The following is an 18,968-nucleotide window of genomic DNA, read 5'->3' as shown; positions in this document are numbered from 1 at the left end:
GTAATTAAAATTTGATAATAGATTATTATTCATATATTAGAAAAAATCGATAATACAAATATAATTGGGATATATAATATTTGAAATATATTTTGAATATGAAATAAATAAACAAATAATAGAATAAATTATTCACATTCATTTTTTACTCATCATCATTATTATTATTATTGATTATATCTTTCGACTGTAATTTTCGAATAGGTATCACTTTCTGAAATATTTCAGTCCATGAAAATTGATCGATCATACCGTTCGATGCCAATAGCATAATTTCATAAACATGTGGTATGGATAGAATTCGTCGCTGATTCATTTGTATATGTCCATCAATCGGTAATTGACCATAATTCATTTGAAATTCTTCATGTGCACGTTTTAAACATAGACATTTATGACGATTATGATCGATTAAACCACCGATGATAAATATATAATCATTTGAATCTTTTATCTGGCGACAATCTGGTATAGTTTCTTTTGCATCACCTGTTAGATAGATTACTTTTGGATTTGATTTATAATCATTATTGTTTGGAAATAAAACTTCTGTCCAATGTTTATCGGTTACATTACAATCCCAATTATGATAGCTATGATGAAAACGTTCCATTAGTTCATATAGTTTACCACGTACGGATGTAATCCATAATTGAGCCGGTACCGAACTTCGACGATTAATCGCATAACAATACATTAGCTGTTTACAAAGTTTTCTTAATTCATTTTCATTCATAAACTTTTCATAATCACAATCGATAACAATGATTGTTTTACAAGTAGAATTAGACATTGAAACTGTTTGTAATCGCGGTTTTTTGACGAGCGTTCCATTAAGTTTATCTTGCTGCCGACGTTCACGGCGTCTTTTTTTCTCTTCACGTCGACGTTCTGCACGAGTTTCCGCCCATTTTTGTTCACGTTTTAACCGTCTTTGTTTTCGTTTTGATAACTTTGAATTTGATTCAGATTGGCCATCATCACCATTAGTCGATGAATTTGATGAACTTTTATTCAAATCAGTTTCATTATTCTGAATGTCTGAACTTGAAATGGATTTGTCTTCGGTACAAACAACAGCATCATTAGATTCCATAGGGAATGGATGAAAATTTCGTTAAAAAATTATAATTGTTGAGAAAAATAGCAAAATTGGCCAAATTGCAATTTGGATAACACGTGAAAAAACAACGAAGTGGTCACGTGTTTTATGAATAGGATCCGAATTTTGAGGATAACACGCGTGAATTTGAATGTAAACACTCGAGATCATCGTGTTTCGGTTTCATAATTATTTTGTCTTTTTTTTGATGAAAAATGGCTCGTCGTAGAAAGAAAAGGGTTTGTATCGAATTGTAGTTTAATCCAATATTTAAATTTTTTTATTCTATAGTCTAAAGGATCCAAAGAGGAGCCAAAAGAACTGGTCAAAGCACCACATTCGTTCGTTATTCATCGTGGTAGTATAAGCAAACCAATTGATCAATTACTTCGAAATGTACGACAAATTATGGAACCTTTTACGGCTTCTAAACTTAAAGTTAGAAAAAAGAATACAATCAAAGATTTCGTTTCGATTTCAAGTTATTTAAACGTTAGTCATATGATCATTTTTACCGAATCTTCCATTGCACCTTATATGCGTTTATGTCGTGTTCCACGTGGTCCGACTGTTACGTATAAAATTCTGAATTGTACATTAGCACATGATGTTGTGGCCGTACAACGTCGACCGCAAATAAACACAAAATTATTTCAGAATGCACCACTTTTAGTATTGAATGGTTTCGGTTCGGAATCTGAAGACAAGAGGATTCAGCTACAAACATCAATGTGGCGTAATATGTTTCCAACGATTGATATTCAAACTGTTCAATTGTCAAAAATTCATCGCTGTTTACTACTATCATTGGATTCGGAAACCAACCAAATTGAATTACGACATTATGCAATCAAAGTGAAACCTGTTGGCCTATCGAAAATGGTACGAAAATTGGTTACAGGCAAAAAGATTCCGGATCTTGGTCAATTTCATTCAGTTGAAGAAGCAATGGAACATTTAGATCCAGATTCGGAATACGAAGATGATGAAGAGCAAACAAAAATCGGACAGGTAACATTACCACAAAAAGTTGGTAATAAATCGGGAAATTTGGTGAATGAAAAAAGTTCTATCAAGTAAGTATGATTATGTATGTGTAAACAATTCATCGAAATTCATTGTTTTCATTCATCCATTTAGATTATATGAAATCGGACCACGTATTACAATGGAATTGGTGAAAGTAGAAAATGGTATCATGTCTGGTGAAATACTTTATCATTCATATGTACAAAAAACAAACGAAGAGATTGTCGAACAAAAGAAACGAATTGAGCGACGAAATTTTCTTAGATTATCACGAAAACGACAACAAGAAGAAAATGTTCGCCAAAAACAACAAGAAAAAATGGCTACAAGTAAAAAGCGAATAAAAATTGATGAAGAACAATCGAATGAATGTGATGATGATGACGATGATGATGATGATCGACCATCATCGTCAAAAACAAAACGAACTAAATTCGAATCAACTACAATCAATAATGATGATGATGAATGCAGTGATTATCAAATTTCCGACGATGAAATGAACATGTTCAATGATGATGATGACGATGATGATTGAAAATCGAAATCAATTTTTTTTTTATTTTCTAATTTCAAATCTAAATTCAAATTCAACATTTTTGTATAAATCATTTATCAAAACAGAAAAAATGCTTTTTGAAAATAAAAAATTTGTGTTTTTGTTTTCTAATTTTCATAATTTAAATTTCTAAAATTCTTATCTATGAATTGGAAAAATGGAACGTTCAATTGTATATGGATGGATTGATAGAGAAAAACAGGAATAATTCAATCATTGCTTTTACTATCAGGATATAGATTAGTCCATGAGGTAAGTTTCAGTGCCGATGGTGATTGATGATCAGAATTCAAAATCGATCCATGATGATATATGGCCGTCGATGGTGATGACAATAATGATGACGATGATGATTGAATTGTTTCACTTGGACCAAAAGCGGTGATTAAAACATTGATGACTGTAACCAAAAATATAACAATAACGCTTGCATTATTCATCATATCAGCACGACGACGATCATGGCCATAATTAATATTCAAACGTCCTAATGCAATGAACATGATGCCAACAATGATTTGCATCAATATTGATATGACAATTAATGAAACGGTCACTTGAAAATATCGATGATGATTAGCATTGATTAGGACATCTGAAAAAAAATTTGAATAGGAAATCAATTTTTATTTCATATTAGTAATTATCGATCATCTTACATTTTAATTGTGAAGCATTAGCACACATAAGACCAAGATCCATAATACCTTGTGCAATTGTTTTACGTGTTGCATACATATTCATATCCATAATAGGTGTACGATTATGATTCGATTGATGTGATGATGATGATTGTTTCAAATCGATTATATCGATAACACCACCACCACTACCATTATTTCCATTTCCATTTAGATCGCTTGCCGTTTCTTCATCAGCCTGTTTGATTGTATAAACAAAATATAAAACAAAACAAAATGATTAATTTTATCAAACATTATTATTCAAATGAATAAATAAAATAGAGACATAAGGAATATAATTATTATTGTTGTTGTTGGCATTTATATTTGGATTACTAATGGCACGTAAATTGGCCATCGGTGGTTTTGTAAATCGAACACGTTCGAATGGCATTATTATTGATGATGATGTTGATGGATTATTTGTTATTGAATTATAACGGTCACTATTACGACGATGGTAACCGATTAAACGACGATATGATTTCATCAATCCAAATGGAAAAAAAATCAATAAATATTTTTTACAATAAAATAAATAAATTTTCAATAAAATCAAAATCCATCAAAATAATACAATCAAAATGTATATGTTGTGCAATGTTTGTAACAATCGGTTTTCGATGATGATGATGACCTGTACATTCATCCATTTACCGAAAGTTTTTTTTTTTTGAAAAAAAAATACAAAATCTAAATCATCATCATTATCATTATGATGATGAACAATATATTAAAAGAGAAACAACATGGCAGATGTGCAAATTATTAAAGTTGTTGTTGTTGTAATTTGCGTATCATTCGCGAAATTTTAACTCTAGCTGTATGAGAAAAAATTTTTTTAAAATAATTTTTAACTATCCATAGATAATCAACAATCGCTATAGACGATGATGTTGTTGTTATTATTTATTGATCGTGTTTTCTTCTTCTTGTTGTTGTTTTTGTTCTAATAATGATAATGATTGAAGAGAAAAAGAAGAAACACACACACAAAACAAAAAAAAACTTTGATCGAACAAATATATATCGAAGAAGAGAAGAAGATCTAAAAGAATTTGATTTTGTTTTGTTTAAATAAATAAATAAATAATAATTACCATTGAAGATGTAATAAATAAATCGTGTAGCCAATGTTTTACATTATTCGATCTTACCATTGTATACCGAAAACCAAATTTCAACAAAAATCAAAATTACTCTATGGTTCAAATGATTCTATTATTTGTTGAATTGAATGTTGTTGTTGTTGATTAAAGTCTGAATCGTATTCGGAACGAAAATAATCAAAAAAAAAATTTCAAGATACAAGATGATGATGGTTGTTACAAACAACAAGTTATTAACATTCATTAAAAGTAATTATGATTTTTTTTTCATTCATTCTTCTTTCTGTTATAACACGTGACCATCATCATTATCATTTGTGAGAAATGTAGAGTATGGCACACACACACACACTCCCCATTTAAAAAAGTTTTGAATTGTATGAGAAAAAAAACAATGAAATGAAAATAAGGAAAATTTTGACAATAGAAAATCATCATTCCTTTAAATTTGATCATCATGTGTCGAATTCTATTATAAATTGTCTTAAATTGAACATGACAAGAACAAATTGTAAATAAATAAATTGTGAAAATATTTGACACACAGATGTTTTTTTGTTGATTGTTTGATCGATTGATTGATTTTTTTTTTTTTTTTTTTTTTTTGAATACAATATATGTACTTACAAGTGGAGCTTTTCGATAATTTTCAGTTATCGTAACGGCATAAGTCTTATTTTGATTATTATGATGATTATTATCATCATTTGGTAAATTCATAGATGTTGTTACGGACGTGGTTGTTGTTGTCGATGGTTGTGGTGGTGGTTGTGATATGAATTTTGGTACAGATAATAATGATGATGATGAAAAAACATTATCATTACCATCATTGATGGCCAATAATGATGATGGCTGTAGCGTTAAAAATGATGTTGTAGGAGGATGTGTATGATGACGATTTGTCACAAATACATGTGGTATAGAAACAGGTGTTGATGATGATGGTTTTGGCAATGACGATATTGGCTGCAAATGTTTCGATGTCATCATCATTATCATCATTATGAAAGTGGTTTTTTTCTCAATCTAATATATCTTTTCTTTTCTTTTTTTTTTTTTTTTTTTTGTTTACCATTTATAGCTATGATCAGCCGTACGATGAATATGATCGATTCGAATTCGAATCAATTCTAATTTCGTGAATGAAATCCAACAACGACTTCAAATCTCCATCAAGTTGATGAGATTTTTGGGTTTTTTCAATTTCCATGTCCATGTACAAATATGAAAAAAATTGTACATTCAAAACATTATTTTTTCTTGTTGTTGTCAACAAATTAATCTTCGTAGAATAATAATGATGAATAATAAAAGACAAACACCCAAAACGATCGATATTATTAAATAATGCGTCATAGGATATATATCGTCAGATTTCTTCTATATTTTCATTATTGAATTAGCGGGATATCTGAATCTAATAATGGAATCCAATGATGATGCATGAGGTGTTAAAACAAAAGAAAATAATAGAATCCTGGAGAGCTATGTACGCGGATGATGAATGAAAAGAATCGAACGGATAAAATAACAACAACGGCTAATTGTCCATAAAAATGTTTCTAAAATAATATCTCCCAATTGAACTACAACAACAATATTGTGGTGTGTATATTTTAGTTTTTCTTGTCCTTTTAATATTGGTTTTTTTACCAACCAGAATAATCATCCATAATGTTTAATGATGATGACGACGTTTGGGCGTTGGCTCGTACCATTGGAGTCATTATAAATGTTCAAAAACTATTTATATGGTTTTTATTAGTTTATATTTGACAGGCGTCATACACATTAGACTTGTGTATTGGCTCGTTGTTGTTGTAAAACAAAAAAAACCGAAAATCAAATTTTGAATCCCGAACCGAGAACCAAAAAAAAAAAAAAAACAAAACAAAAATCTATCTACCAGAAAAAAAATTCATAGTAATTGCGCACGCCTATCATCACCATTCATTGAAATATTTGGGCGAATTTCAGTTAAATCAATCATTGTGTGTGAATTAATGAATGAATATTCGTTAAGTAAAAAAACTCAATATTGATGGTAAACGCCTTTCCAAAAATATTAAGGTAGAAAAAAAAATCTGAATGTGAATATTGAAATTTTTATTCAATAATTTATCCCAGTTTTAGCTTCGAATTATTTTTGTTTCCACACTAATCATTTTCAACAAATTTATTTATATGCATCATTATCGTCATCGTTGTCATCTGGATAATGATCAACTGGAACAAAATCTGGCAAGCATATAATATACAATTGAAATACAGAAAATTTTTTCAAGAAAAATTGTTTTGCCTTTACATTGATCATGTATCATCGATCAAGAATCAATAGATTTGGTGTGTGAGAAAAGAAAACATCAAAAAACTCACATTTTAACTTTCATCGTTTTTTCTAATCGAATCGCAAAAATGATAACCATATTTTTTTTTTTGGTTGACGCCTTTCTGAACTGACTATTTGGAATCATTACAATAATTTAATCATTCGATTTTGATTTGGTTGTAAAAATCAAAAACTTGTATTCAGTAAATATGTTGTTTGTTTGCATTTGTATGCGATGACATAATAATAATTTTGTTCAATTTTTTCACTTTTAGCTAATATCCTATTCATTTCATCATCAATATGACTTTATATGGTTCGAAGAACTTGTTGATTTGACCCAAAAGAATAAATTTACAAATTTGTACGTGTTGAACGTTTTTTTTTGTTTCATTATTCGATTCAACAAGTTTATCTACCTACGCGCATCGTATTCAATGAAAAAAAGTAAAAGTTTTTTTGGCCATAATCATGATCGTACTATTGATTTAAAACTATTCAGTGTGAAACCATATATTTGAAAACAACATTAACGTTCTACACAAATAAATTGTTTAAATTTTATTAAATCAATCATCATCACTAATTATAATGAGTACATCATCACCACCGTCATCATCGATTCACAATAATAATAATGATGATGATGATGATGATGATCAACCGAATTCATCATCACCAATAATTGGGATGATGAGTAAATTACAAAAAAATTCACCAACATCCAATAGTAGTATTAAATCGTATCAAAGTGATGTTCAACAACAACAACAACAACAACAGCTGAAAAATAATGGCCTATCACCACGAATTCCAAGAAAACAAATTCCAATGACTAATAATAATGTAAGTTTTATTCGAAAGAAAATCTTTTTATCTCTAAAATAATTGAATCATTGATTCTAAGGAAATGGATATTGACGATCAAAAACAAATTATTTCATCACCATCGATTATTATAACAGCATCACCACAATCCGGAATCCAGAATTCAATGAATGGTTCATCACAACAACAACAACAACAACAACAGCATCAGCATTTGAATCGAAATCCTCAACAATTATCAACCGATGACTTAAATGGTTATCTAGATTTCGATGATGATGATTGTTCACCACGTACACGAATGATACCAAAAGATTCTGGAGCAAATTGGATACAAATGGATGATTATCATTATCAACAAAAGTATAAGGGTAAAAATATTATAAATGATGATCAACAAAAACAACAACAACAACAACAACAACATGGAAAAACGGATAATGATCGAATCGATGTTAGTCTTTATACTACTAAAAAAAATGTTGCCCAAGGAATGTTAGTGATTGCATTATTATCGGCTAATTGTTCACAATTAAAATATCTTCTTTATCATTATGAACGTGATGTTCCTATCGCATCATCATCCGTATCATCGATTCCATCATCCGGAAACAGAGGCGATACTAATACATGGGCTACAATATTTCATACCAATACTAATACAGGATCATTAGATTTTTATTTTACAACAAATCTTGCCTGTATTTGTATATCAATATTTTTACAAATAATCATTGGAATATTGTTGATACTAAATAGTCGTCATAATGTTTACATTCATCATCGTTATCAAAGAGTTGCAGATTCATATTCGAATTGGATATTATTAGCCGTATTCATTGTTACGGTTGTCAATATATTTTTATCCGTATTTATTTCAGCACGTTGATTGAACATTATCAGAAAAAAAATTGTTTTCCAATTTTATTGGATTTTAAATCAAAATATTAATAAGTTGTTATAGTATTAGTAGTAGTAATAATTATCTATCAATAAAATAAATGATCGAATGTTTCCAATGACATTAATGATTCAATCGTATGATAATCATCACGATTATCATTTTTGTTCTTGTTATCAATTTTCAACATATCCCGCTGTCTATGACTAATCAAACGCTGAAGAAATCGATATGGTATCTTCGTATTGGTTGCGAATCGATTCGAATGATCACCAAATGATGATGATAATAAATGAATTTGAATAACATTATTATTGAATTCTATAAATGATGAACCACCAAATAAATTTATGGTACAAGCACCTTCATAATGTTCTACAGGTGATGATGATTCATTTGTGGTCGTCATAGTCGTCGATACGATTGAAACGTGACCACAAAGAACTAATACACCATTCGTATTGAATGTAATGAATCGATTCTGGTGGTCATCATCATAACCAAACCAAATCATTGATATATCATCATTCGATTGTTGATTCATACAATAATTTTGTATAATAACACGATTCTTATGATTTAATAAACGAAATTCAGCTAATTCATCATGTTCAATGCACGGATTAAATGGTAACATACGAATTTTTTTCAATCGTTTCGACAAATCAATAGATGGTGGTGGTGTTTTAATCTGATGATAAGTTCCATAAAAAAATCCAACAATTCGACCATCCGATGTGGATTCAACAAGATAACCGTTTATACTTGAATCCATTTATTTATTTATTCTTTCACCAAAGATTTATCTATAAAATTTCCAAATATGTATGAAATGAATGAATAATAAAATATGTGCAACATTTTTTTTTTGTTTTTATGTAAAAAAAATGAATCAATGATAATTCAAAAAAAAATTCGAAAAATCGAACATTATTATATGTATTATATATTGGTAATGGAAATCAAATGAAAATGAAAAAAAAACTTTATAATAATCATAGTGATAATCAAATAAAATCTACAAATGAAAAAAAAATTGAAATAAGAAATGATCCAAAAATTGTTTCGGTAAACAAGTGCCAATGAATGAAATGAATTTAAAAATCGAAAAAAAATCTCTGAGTTCTCCATTCGTAACTCAATTCGGATTTATAAAATTTTCTTGCTTATTTGATGGATGGATGAATGAGAAAAAAATGGTTGCTGCTTATCCAATCAATCAATTACGTGTAATGAGGCCAATATTATAACAATCACCCGGTCTATATGGTAGTGCAAGACTTCCTTTCGGCTGTAACATTCGTTCGATTTGTTTATGATTTTCCAATGAAAGCGATGTTAATCGATATTCCAATAATAGGTTAGCCACCGTTGTCGATATGATTGTATTGACCATTTTATAGCCTAAACATGAACGGCGGCCATGTGAAAATGGAAAAAAATGATCTGGTTTCAGTACGGATCCATCGTTGGTAATAAAACGTTTTGGATCAAATTTAAATGGATTTGGATATAATTTTTCCGATAAATTCAGGTGATAAATATTGAATAAGATCATCGTTCCTTTAGGTATGAAATAACCTGAAAAAAATAAATTCAATTATTAATGATCCATTAATCAATCAATCGTGGATCAAACCTTGAATAGATGTATCCCAACGGCTTAAATGCGGTACGATCGGTGATAATGTTAGACGTAATGTTTCCATAATGGCTGCCGTAACCAAAGGTAATCGATGTTGATCTTCAATCATTATCATTGGTTGTACGTTTTTCTGTCGTCTAGCTTTTGCTTCTTCATTCAAATTAACAATCGATTCCTCTTTTTCGATTGCAATCGATTTCACTTGATCATATAGTTGTTGTTGTGCTTCCGGATTAATGGCCAAATGACCTAATAAACGAAACAGTAGATTTCCAACGGCCGAATTCCCACCAACTAAATCACCGATTTCATACATCATTTCATTCCATTGCATTGTACGTTCATTTTCCAGATAATGTTCAAGAATAAAATCCAAAAATTTTGCCGATGATTTATATTGTTTCTGTAATAATATACGATCAACAAAACGTTCATCACAATTAATTTCCGAAGTTGATGACGATGATTTGTCAATTTCAGAGGGAACACCGGAAATTTTACCATTCCCATTATCAATAATTTTCTGTTGTTTACGTTTCAAGCAAAGCTGTTCAAAACGTTCCATAACAATTTGTTCGACCTGACAAAATATCCATGTTGAACATTGATATAATGAATGAAAATATCGTCGTATGGGCGTAAAATATTGTAAAAATGGTAGAAAATCGCTTATATACATTTCATTTATATCGGAAAATATATAATCAAATTTTTCGGCTATTTCTACAAACGATTTCAATGAATCATCGATTTTAGATCCACAATTCATACCCTCACGCTCTGAATCGACAATATCTTTATCAAGTAAGAAATGAAAAAATATTTGACATGATAACTGAATAATTGATTGTTTTTGTAGAATTTTCATTCCATTCCCAGGTGATGAATGAATCGTCATTACGTCGTATTTGTTGTAATAATCGTTGATTAGCTATACGTATACAACCGGATAAACGTTGAAATGTTTGTGTACCAAATCTTGGTATAACCGCTGCATGTGCAATCGATCGTCGTTGTTTATGTACATCGGTCCAATCACAAAGTGCTAATGCATTTTGTCGATCCATATCAAAATATAGCGCATGACGATTAAAATGTGGACGATTAGCGAAATGTTCACCTTTTGTGATTAAAACTTCACGCATTGTTTCGACTGATGATATCAGTACGGTGGGAAATCGACCCAATTGTAGCCGACAAATCGGACCAAATTGTTGGCGGAAATTATCGAAACCAACCCATGGATTATTTGAATATTTTGCCAATTGAAAAAGATTACCAATAATTGGTAATGTAAATGGACCAGGTGCATCTACGAATATACATGCGTGTGTAAGGAAGAAAGAAAAGAAATTATTTAAATTATCGAAAAAAATCAAAGTCGTAATTCATTGGATGACAAGTGAATTACAAAAAAAAAAAAAAATTCACCCATCATCATAATCATTTTCAAAGCCAAGGCCAAGGACAAAATGATAATAAATTGTAAACAAATGAAATAATTTTTTCTAGCCTGAGAAATGTCATCAACAACCAATACCATGTCATTATTAGTTTGAAAATTAGTTTTGTGTATATTTAATGCCTTAAAGGCCTTAGAAATTTCGATCAATCGACGGGTGTTCCATCATCATCTTTGTTATCATCATATAGAATCAACAAGTGGAAAAAAATGCAAAGCGATCATCACACACATATGACCTTGGCCTGGATCGAATGTTTTATCGTTTTGTTTTTCATCATTTTACATTCGAATTTATCTAGATAAAATGTTTGTCGTGTGTTTGTATTTTTTTTATTAACATATAAACAAACAAGTGAAAGTTTGTATATGTAAATGTGTGATGGTCGTCTTTGGCTTTTAAAAATTTTAAATTTTTTTTTTTTGCAACTTTTTCTTCCAAATCTAAAAACAATAATGATAAACAAAATCTAGGTGATAAATTATATAAATATTTAAATCTCAATCTCAATCACTATCGTCATTGATTATCGGTCCATATGATATTGACCTTCATCATGTGATAATGATGATGTTAAAGTTCGAAACCTGTTGTGTTGAAAATGATCGGAATTTTGTTTGAAAATTTTGAAAAATGTTTTTGTGACAAAGTTAACAATTTAACAAAACACACATATAAAACTTACATGGCAGATGATAAACATTTTCCAATGATGATAGTCTATCAACTTTCAATAATCCAATCGATTGTTCTAGTTTATTTGGTCGGAAAAATTTCCGGTATAGTTTTTGGAAAAATTTTTCAATAATTTTTTTCATCGATAATTCCATCTTCAACGACGAATCTTTTATATCATTATTATTATTATTATTATTCTTTGATGATTTCCATTGCCGTTGTCGTAATTGTTGTTTATGTTGATTTTCATTTGTTAAGGATGATTTCGATTGAACAAATATTGAATCATTGTTTCCGGATATTCCTCGTTGACATAGACATTTCAAATGATTACGAATCCATGATGAAATGATTATTGCCATAAATACCGTTATTAATATGGTTATAATGATAATTATGGCCATCAATTTTGTTGTTGTTATTGATGATGAAAACATTTCCAACGGAATAAATGGTAACATTTTGTTTGTTTTGCTTTTTGCTCGAAAAATTTCTCAAAAAAAAAAAAAAAATAAAAATAAATGATTCTTTAATTCAAATCAATGATTATGATGAATGAATGAATGAATGAACAAACAAACAAACAAACAAACAGACAAACAAATAATAATAAACGATTAAACAACACAGCACAATCTTTATATATACGGTGATGATGTGATAAAAACACACACAGCAGGGTTGATTTTGTCTTTTTTTGTCTTGTCTCCTATTTTCTCTACATGTTCACATGATGATGACCATCATCATCATCATCATAATCATCCTGGATGTAGCGCCACCAGAAACAACCAGCTAACTAACTAACTAACTAACTAACCACAATATATAATCTGACCAAAAAAAAACCTTTTCAATAATAATGATGATGATGATGATGATGATCAAGAATGATGAAGTTCTTTAATTTCATTTCACTTTACTTGTTTGTTGAACATTTTTCAATTTCATTTTTCCAAAAAAAAAAAAAAAAAAATTAAAGTAAAGTAACTAAAAAAAACTTTTTTTTACGGTCAATCTTATCTTTTCAACAATCTATTTGGTTATTGAATACGATTTATATCTATCTAATCTACCTATTTTTCTGCCTACCTCCCCATACATATTTGCTAGATTGAGCCTATCAACCACATTTGACGACGAACCACATTTTTTTGGAAAAAAAATTCTACTCAAAAAAAATTAAAAAAACCCGTTTTCGACCTTCGAAAGCACCAAGCAAAACGAAAATTTTTCTCAAGGAATTTTTTTCTCTCTCCCCCTTTCTCGCTCTCTCGTTCTTTCTTTCTAGTTCACCAATCTCCAATCTCAAGATGATGAGCAATTGATTCGAATGATAATTTATTATCCCGAAAAAAAACCCTAGCCACATAGCCACATAATAATAGTATACATAACAGGTGTAACAGGTATAACTTTCTGACAATCAACAACAACGACAATCATCATCATTGATCAAACGTCTTGACCAATCAACCAACCAACAAGGCCACATAATCACCTTCACCTTCAACACCATTTTTTTTTTTTTTTTTGTAAAAAAAGAGAGAGTTTAACCACCACCATCAACCTTCATCAACTGGATGATTCCGATTCATGATGATGTGTTTTTTTTGGGGGGGAATAAGGAATGAGGATTTTTTTTCAGTTTATTCGATTTGATTCCAGAATAAACTGGTCAAAGAAAAAAAAATCAAACTGTGATAATGATTTTTATATAACTTAAAATTTGATTATTTTTGCTTTTATTCTCGTTTTCATTTTATTACATTAGTAGTAATTATAAAAAGAAATTTTGTGTGTATGTGATGTCTGTTGTGTAATATTGTAATAGAATTTTTTTTGCTGTTGTTGTTGTTATCGTTGGTTTACAATTTTTTTTGATACCGGCCTAGTTTTGTATTTGTGTGTATCGGGGTAAGAGATTTGATAATTGGGAAATTTTCTTTTTTTTTCATATTTTGTTTTGACATGAAATTTGGTTTTATTAGCCTGAATTAATTGATAATAAATTAGTGTGTGTGTGTGTGCATGTGTTTTTATGTTTGAATGAGTATCATCAATGTTTGAATTCTTAAATGGCAATGTATTAGTTGTGGATAGTGATGATGACGATGAACAATGGATCCAAAAAAAAACGCTTATAAAAATTGATGGCGAAAATTTCCATATGTTTTTCCATCCTTTACACACACTTTTTTCAACTAGTCAAATAAAACATATGTAATGGTGTATGTATTAGATCGAATCTAGTTCCTTTTAAATTTGCTCCACGTAGATTTACTTCATTCAAATCGGATCCGGATAGATCACAGTTTTCTGTAAAAGGAAAAAAAATTGAATAGAATTATTATGAATTATTTCTTCATTGTCGAAAATAATTTACCAAGATTAGCACCGGCTAAACATGAATGATCAAGATTACAATTCTGTGCATTAGCATTTTTCAATGATGCAATCCTTAGATTTACACGATGCATTTTTGATCCTTCAAGATTAACATTCTGAATACAAATGAAAAGGAAAAAACAATTAACAAATTATCATCAAATGAATCATTCATTCATTGACTTACATTAAGATTTGCACCTTCCAAATTAGTCAATTCAGTTAATGTTGGTGAATCCATATTTGAACCACGTAATATTGAACCTTCAAGATTACAGCATACCATATGACAATTGATTAATGATGCACCTTCCAAATTACATTTAGACATATCGGCACGTTCCAAACAACAATTACTTAATGTAGCACCCTGTAGATTAGCACCACGTAATATTGCATATTTAAAATTTATATTACTTAAATCTAGCCGTGAAAGATCGGCACCAGATAAATTGACACCTTGAAATCGAAGACGTGTTGCCGTTGATGTTTGTATGATTGCTTTAACAACATCTTTACGTGTTAATGGTGCCAAACCAATGGAACGTTCAATTGTATTTTGTAATAATGATTCCTGTAATACGGTTGCCTCTAATTCCGGTATTAGTGAATAGAAACCATAGAATTTTGCCTCTTCCAATACACCCATTGGATTTAAATGTTTATCAATGATTAGATTACCATGTCGTAGATAGCCTAATAATGGTTCAAAATATTCAGGACTACGATCAATCATATAGGCACCTTGTTCATCGATTAATGATGGTACAATACAGGTATTATTATTATCGATTAATAATCTTGTCATTGTCATTGTTGTTGTGGAATTGCTGTTGTTACACGGTAAATCATCATCACCATTATTTTCATCAATTTTTGGCATTAGATTATGATCACAGTTTTTATCATCATTATTATTATCCATCGATTGTTTTTCATTCAAACAATCGTTTACATTAATTTCATTTCGTTGGTTATTATTGTTGCTGATTAAATCAAATGTTGATGATGATAATGTATCGAACATTTTTGCCAACATTGATTCTGGTTCTTTTGCAATGATTGTTGAACGTGTTGTTGTAAATATTCGACCACCAATATTTAATTTAATCCATTCATCATTTAATTTTGTTTTCATAATCATTTTTGTACATGAATTATTTGTTCCATTACCACAACTGCTACAACTACTATTACGGAATGATGATTGCAATTGTAATTGTTTATAATAATTATCAGATTGTTTTTGTTGTTGTTTATTATCAATTATTTTGTTGTTGTTGTTGTTGTTGTTGTCGCCGTTACTATTATTTTCATCATGAATCATACATAAACATTTGGCAGTCATAATATCACCGGTATCATTATTAACAAAACAAGCAAATAATATTTCATCATCACGTATTAGATTTATATCATCAATTTCACCATTTGTACAAGTAAATAAACGTAATTGTTGTTGTTGTTGTTGTTGTTGTTTATCATTTGATGATTCGACAAACTTTATTGTGTCATTTTTTAAATTTTTTCGAAATTTTTTATTAATATCCGCTATTAATGTATCGATATCGTTGGGCATGGCAAAAACCTATTTAATGAATAAAAAAAAGAGATTATTAATTTTTTTTTTGTTTTTTCTTAAACATACACAACATCATAATATAATAATATACCTTGCCATATGGATGTGAATGACATTTTTGTAATTGATCAATATTATTGTGTGGTCTTGTATCTATATAAATAGTAACACGTTTATGTTGTGTTCCATTGTTGAATGCCATTATTTTTCGTATGTCGTATTGTTTGTGTGATTCAAATTTATTTTTTTTTTGTTGTTTTTTGTTGTGGAAATTCAAATCATCAAATCTTTTTAATAATAATAATTTCTATATATCTATATATCAATTAATCACAGTGGAAATGATGAAGAAAAAAAAATAAAGCATGGTCAAATCATTCATTATTGATTATTGATTGATGGTGATTGCTATCAAGTAAAAGCGAAAGTGGAAAAAAAACAAGAAAAAAAACGATGATGATGATGATGATGATAAAAGATGAAACTTAATGTTTTTTTCATACAAAATTCATTTTCTCTCTCTCTCTCTCTTTCTATTTCGGAAACGACTATGATAATATGGAATATATTGATCGTGAAAATTAATCTAATCGAACATGTGTGTGATATCGATTTTTTTTATTCAAATGAAGAAAAAATGAATTGACAAATAAAAAATAAATAAATAAACAAATTCTATCCTGATGATTATGCTTCTACGACGATTATCAAAATAATATTCGAATGTTAATTATTACTAAACAACAACTGCTTGAAATATTAGATTTTGTTTTTGCTTGCTCATTTTATATATTATTATTCTAAATTGTATACTTTATCTAACACACACACACACACACAGGAAAAATCAAATCATATGAATCACATTTCCATGGATAGATGGATGGATTTGGATTGGAAAACTTACACTATTTTTTTTTGTTTTGTTTTGTTTTGAATGATGAATTATTTAGGCTGAATAACACAATGATTTTTTACATACATACATGCATACATACACACACAGAAAGAGAAGATAAAGATGAAACAAATGAAATGAAATGAAAATTGAGAATCGTCAAAAAAAAAATTCTGAAATATCAATACATACCTAAATGAATAAATGAATGAATGGATCGAAAATGAAAATGAAAATGAATTTTGAAAATAGAAAATGAAATGCAAGCGACGACCAACCAAAAGCAACAAAAAAAAGAAAAAACAACTTTCGTCTTCAATTTCGGTTGTTGCTGTTGTTGTAGGTGGTGGTGTTGGTGGTGGTAGTAGAGATATTTTCAAAATTGAAACCGAAAATAAATCGACATGAGAACAAGTGTGTACAATTTTAGAATGGATGATGATAATTTTTTGATGAAAGAGAAATTTCCATCAAATTTTCCATCATCATTATATTATTATTTGTTTTGAAAAACCAGAAAAGAGAGAGTGTTTAGGTTCGTTGTTCTTTCGGTTGATCAAACTTTCTCAGGTCGTTTGTTTCAGGATTTTGATACCATCATCATCATCATTCAACAATACAAGCTGGTTTCTCTTTTTTCGATTGTTTTGATTTCTGGTTTTGGAACGTCATTTTTTTCTTGAACAAAAAAAAAATAAATATTCTATTCGGGCACTGTTCTGATGATCTGGTTTCGTTTTTCTTGGTTTCTCTCTCTCTCTCTATCTCTCTCTCTCTCTTCTTCTTCTGGACAAGCTGGTTTTCGTTTTGTCGTCTTCTTGTTGTTATACACACATTACATTTATTCAGTCTGCCCGTTTTTCGATGTTTTGTCGATGAAAATTTGACCTAGATTTTGATCGTGGTTGTTGCTGTTGCGGTTGTTGTTGGCGTCGGCTGCTATTCGATTTAGTTCAAAAAAAAAAAAAAATTTCGTGTTTCAATATTTTTAGTAGATATTTTGGTTCAACATGACACGGGCATACATACCCAGAAATAAGTGAGAGAGAGAGAGAGAGATGAAGAGATATAACTGCATTTCATATCGTTCTCTCTGTCCCTCTATCTCTATTTTTCCCGTTAGTCGGTCAACACGACGGCTTATTGTTGTTGATGATGATGGCTTACACATCCACATTACAAATACACACACACACACACATAGAAAGACGCCATGCATACATTTTACACACACACACACATAGAAAGACGCCATGCATACATTTTACACACACACACACACATTCGACCTATAGACGCCAACCAGCTGGATTTTTTTTTCTTTCATTCTTGGTTTGGTTGCTGTCTATATATATAATATATAATAATAATGTGTATGTGTATTTTTTTGTATGTTTAAAAAGCTAAAATTATAACGGTATATATTTACAATGATATCTTTCTTTTTTTTTTTTTTTTTTTTTGTTTTCCATTGCTACTGCTGCTGCTGCTTCTGCCGTTTAGTTGGTTAGGTAAAAAAAAAATGCTTCTACCTTATGTGTATGTGGAATGTCATTTCTATTAAATGCAATCTACATTTTATATATGTAGATGGCGACGATAATTTTTTTTACTGGTTAAAAGATCGATAATAATTGTAGCAACAATAATTTCAAAAAAAAATGACCATGATCATAATCCAGGTTTTTTTTCTGTTTACAATAAATGAATTCAATTCAAAAAAAAGCGCAAGCGTATTTGAAAACACCGGAATAAAATATTTTACATACAT

The 18,968-nt window shown here is 29.5% G+C and overlaps 7 protein-coding genes across 17 annotated transcripts; 2 read left to right on the top strand and 5 right to left on the bottom strand.

Annotated features, from left to right (window-relative positions):
• Positions 1–4: 4 nt before the first annotated feature.
• Positions 5–1,096, bottom strand: LOC124490030 (tRNA methyltransferase 10 homolog A). The gene has a single exon (XM_047052496.2). It carries the CDS (start codon positions 1,094–1,096, stop codon positions 146–148), a length of 951 nt encoding a protein of 316 aa, XP_046908452.1. The 3' UTR covers positions 5–145.
• Positions 1,097–1,212: 116 nt separating this feature from the next.
• ppan (Brix domain-containing protein peter pan) lies at positions 1,213–2,807 on the top strand. Its single transcript, XM_047052479.2, has 3 exons — positions 1,213–1,341; positions 1,394–2,178; positions 2,243–2,807. The coding sequence occupies exons 1-3, from the start codon at positions 1,318–1,320 to the stop codon at positions 2,667–2,669; spliced, it is 1,236 nt and encodes a 411-aa protein (XP_046908435.2). The 5' UTR covers positions 1,213–1,317; the 3' UTR covers positions 2,670–2,807.
• Positions 2,808–2,810: 3 nt separating this feature from the next.
• Positions 2,811–5,487, bottom strand: LOC124490037 (ninjurin-2). 3 transcript variants are annotated; one of them, XM_075730050.1, is made up of 4 exons: positions 5,110–5,184; positions 4,474–4,633; positions 3,350–3,569; positions 2,811–3,285 (listed from the first exon to the last, which is right to left on the bottom strand). In XM_075730050.1, exons 2-4 carry the CDS (start codon positions 4,531–4,533, stop codon positions 2,900–2,902), a joined length of 666 nt encoding a protein of 221 aa, XP_075586165.1. In that variant the 5' UTR covers positions 4,534–4,633; positions 5,110–5,184; the 3' UTR covers positions 2,811–2,899. The 3 variants fall into 3 exon arrangements, with proteins under 3 accessions (XP_075586165.1, XP_046908461.2, XP_046908462.2); XM_047052505.2 differs by lacking the exon at positions 4,474–4,633 and having other exon boundaries at positions 5,110–5,487; XM_047052506.2 differs by lacking the exon at positions 5,110–5,184 and having other exon boundaries at positions 4,474–4,833.
• A 482-nt stretch (positions 5,488–5,969) lies between these two features.
• LOC124490102 (uncharacterized) lies at positions 5,970–8,678 on the top strand. Of its 2 annotated transcripts, none has more exons than XM_075730049.1 (5): positions 5,970–6,090; positions 6,146–6,555; positions 6,619–7,017; positions 7,090–7,660; positions 7,722–8,678. In XM_075730049.1, exons 4-5 carry the CDS (start codon positions 7,406–7,408, stop codon positions 8,529–8,531), a joined length of 1,065 nt encoding a protein of 354 aa, XP_075586164.1. In that variant the 5' UTR covers positions 5,970–6,090; positions 6,146–6,555; positions 6,619–7,017; positions 7,090–7,405; the 3' UTR covers positions 8,532–8,678. The 2 variants fall into 2 exon arrangements, with proteins under 2 accessions (XP_075586164.1, XP_075586163.1); XM_075730048.1 differs by having other exon boundaries at positions 6,613–7,017.
• Positions 8,632–9,355, bottom strand: LOC124490051 (uncharacterized). Its single transcript, XM_047052520.2, has one exon. The coding sequence runs from the start codon at positions 9,316–9,318 to the stop codon at positions 8,632–8,634; it is 687 nt and encodes a 228-aa protein (XP_046908476.2). The 5' UTR covers positions 9,319–9,355.
• On the bottom strand, positions 9,302–12,984 carry LOC124489950 (cytochrome P450 307a1). Its single transcript, XM_047052384.2, is given in 4 exon segments — positions 9,302–10,124; positions 10,183–11,077; positions 11,079–11,500; positions 12,337–12,984. Coding segments are annotated over 4 exon segments (2,133 nt in total). The 5' UTR covers positions 12,791–12,984; the 3' UTR covers positions 9,302–9,762.
• A 1,081-nt stretch (positions 12,985–14,065) lies between these two features.
• On the bottom strand, positions 14,066–18,457 carry LOC124489965 (uncharacterized). 8 transcript variants are annotated; one of them, XM_075730041.1, is made up of 7 exons: positions 18,227–18,457; positions 17,390–18,136; positions 17,207–17,253; positions 16,391–16,707; positions 14,905–16,305; positions 14,716–14,833; positions 14,066–14,648 (listed from the first exon to the last, which is right to left on the bottom strand). In XM_075730041.1, the coding sequence occupies exons 4-7, from the start codon at positions 16,499–16,501 to the stop codon at positions 14,530–14,532; spliced, it is 1,749 nt and encodes a 582-aa protein (XP_075586156.1). In that variant the 5' UTR covers positions 16,502–16,707; positions 17,207–17,253; positions 17,390–18,136; positions 18,227–18,457; the 3' UTR covers positions 14,066–14,529. The 8 variants fall into 8 exon arrangements, with proteins under 8 accessions (XP_075586156.1, XP_075586155.1, XP_075586157.1 ...); XM_075730040.1 differs by having other exon boundaries at positions 16,391–16,614; XM_075730042.1 differs by having other exon boundaries at positions 16,391–16,614; positions 17,390–18,133.
• Between the last annotated feature and the right edge of the window lie 511 nt (positions 18,458–18,968).

This window comes from Dermatophagoides farinae, chromosome 4 (assembly GCF_024713945.1).
Source record: "Dermatophagoides farinae isolate YC_2012a chromosome 4, ASM2471394v1, whole genome shotgun sequence".
Classification (NCBI taxonomy): Eukaryota; Metazoa; Arthropoda; class Arachnida; order Sarcoptiformes; family Pyroglyphidae; genus Dermatophagoides; species Dermatophagoides farinae.
The sequence above is the reverse complement of the archived record's forward strand: the minus strand, read 5'-3'. Positions and strand labels throughout refer to the sequence as shown.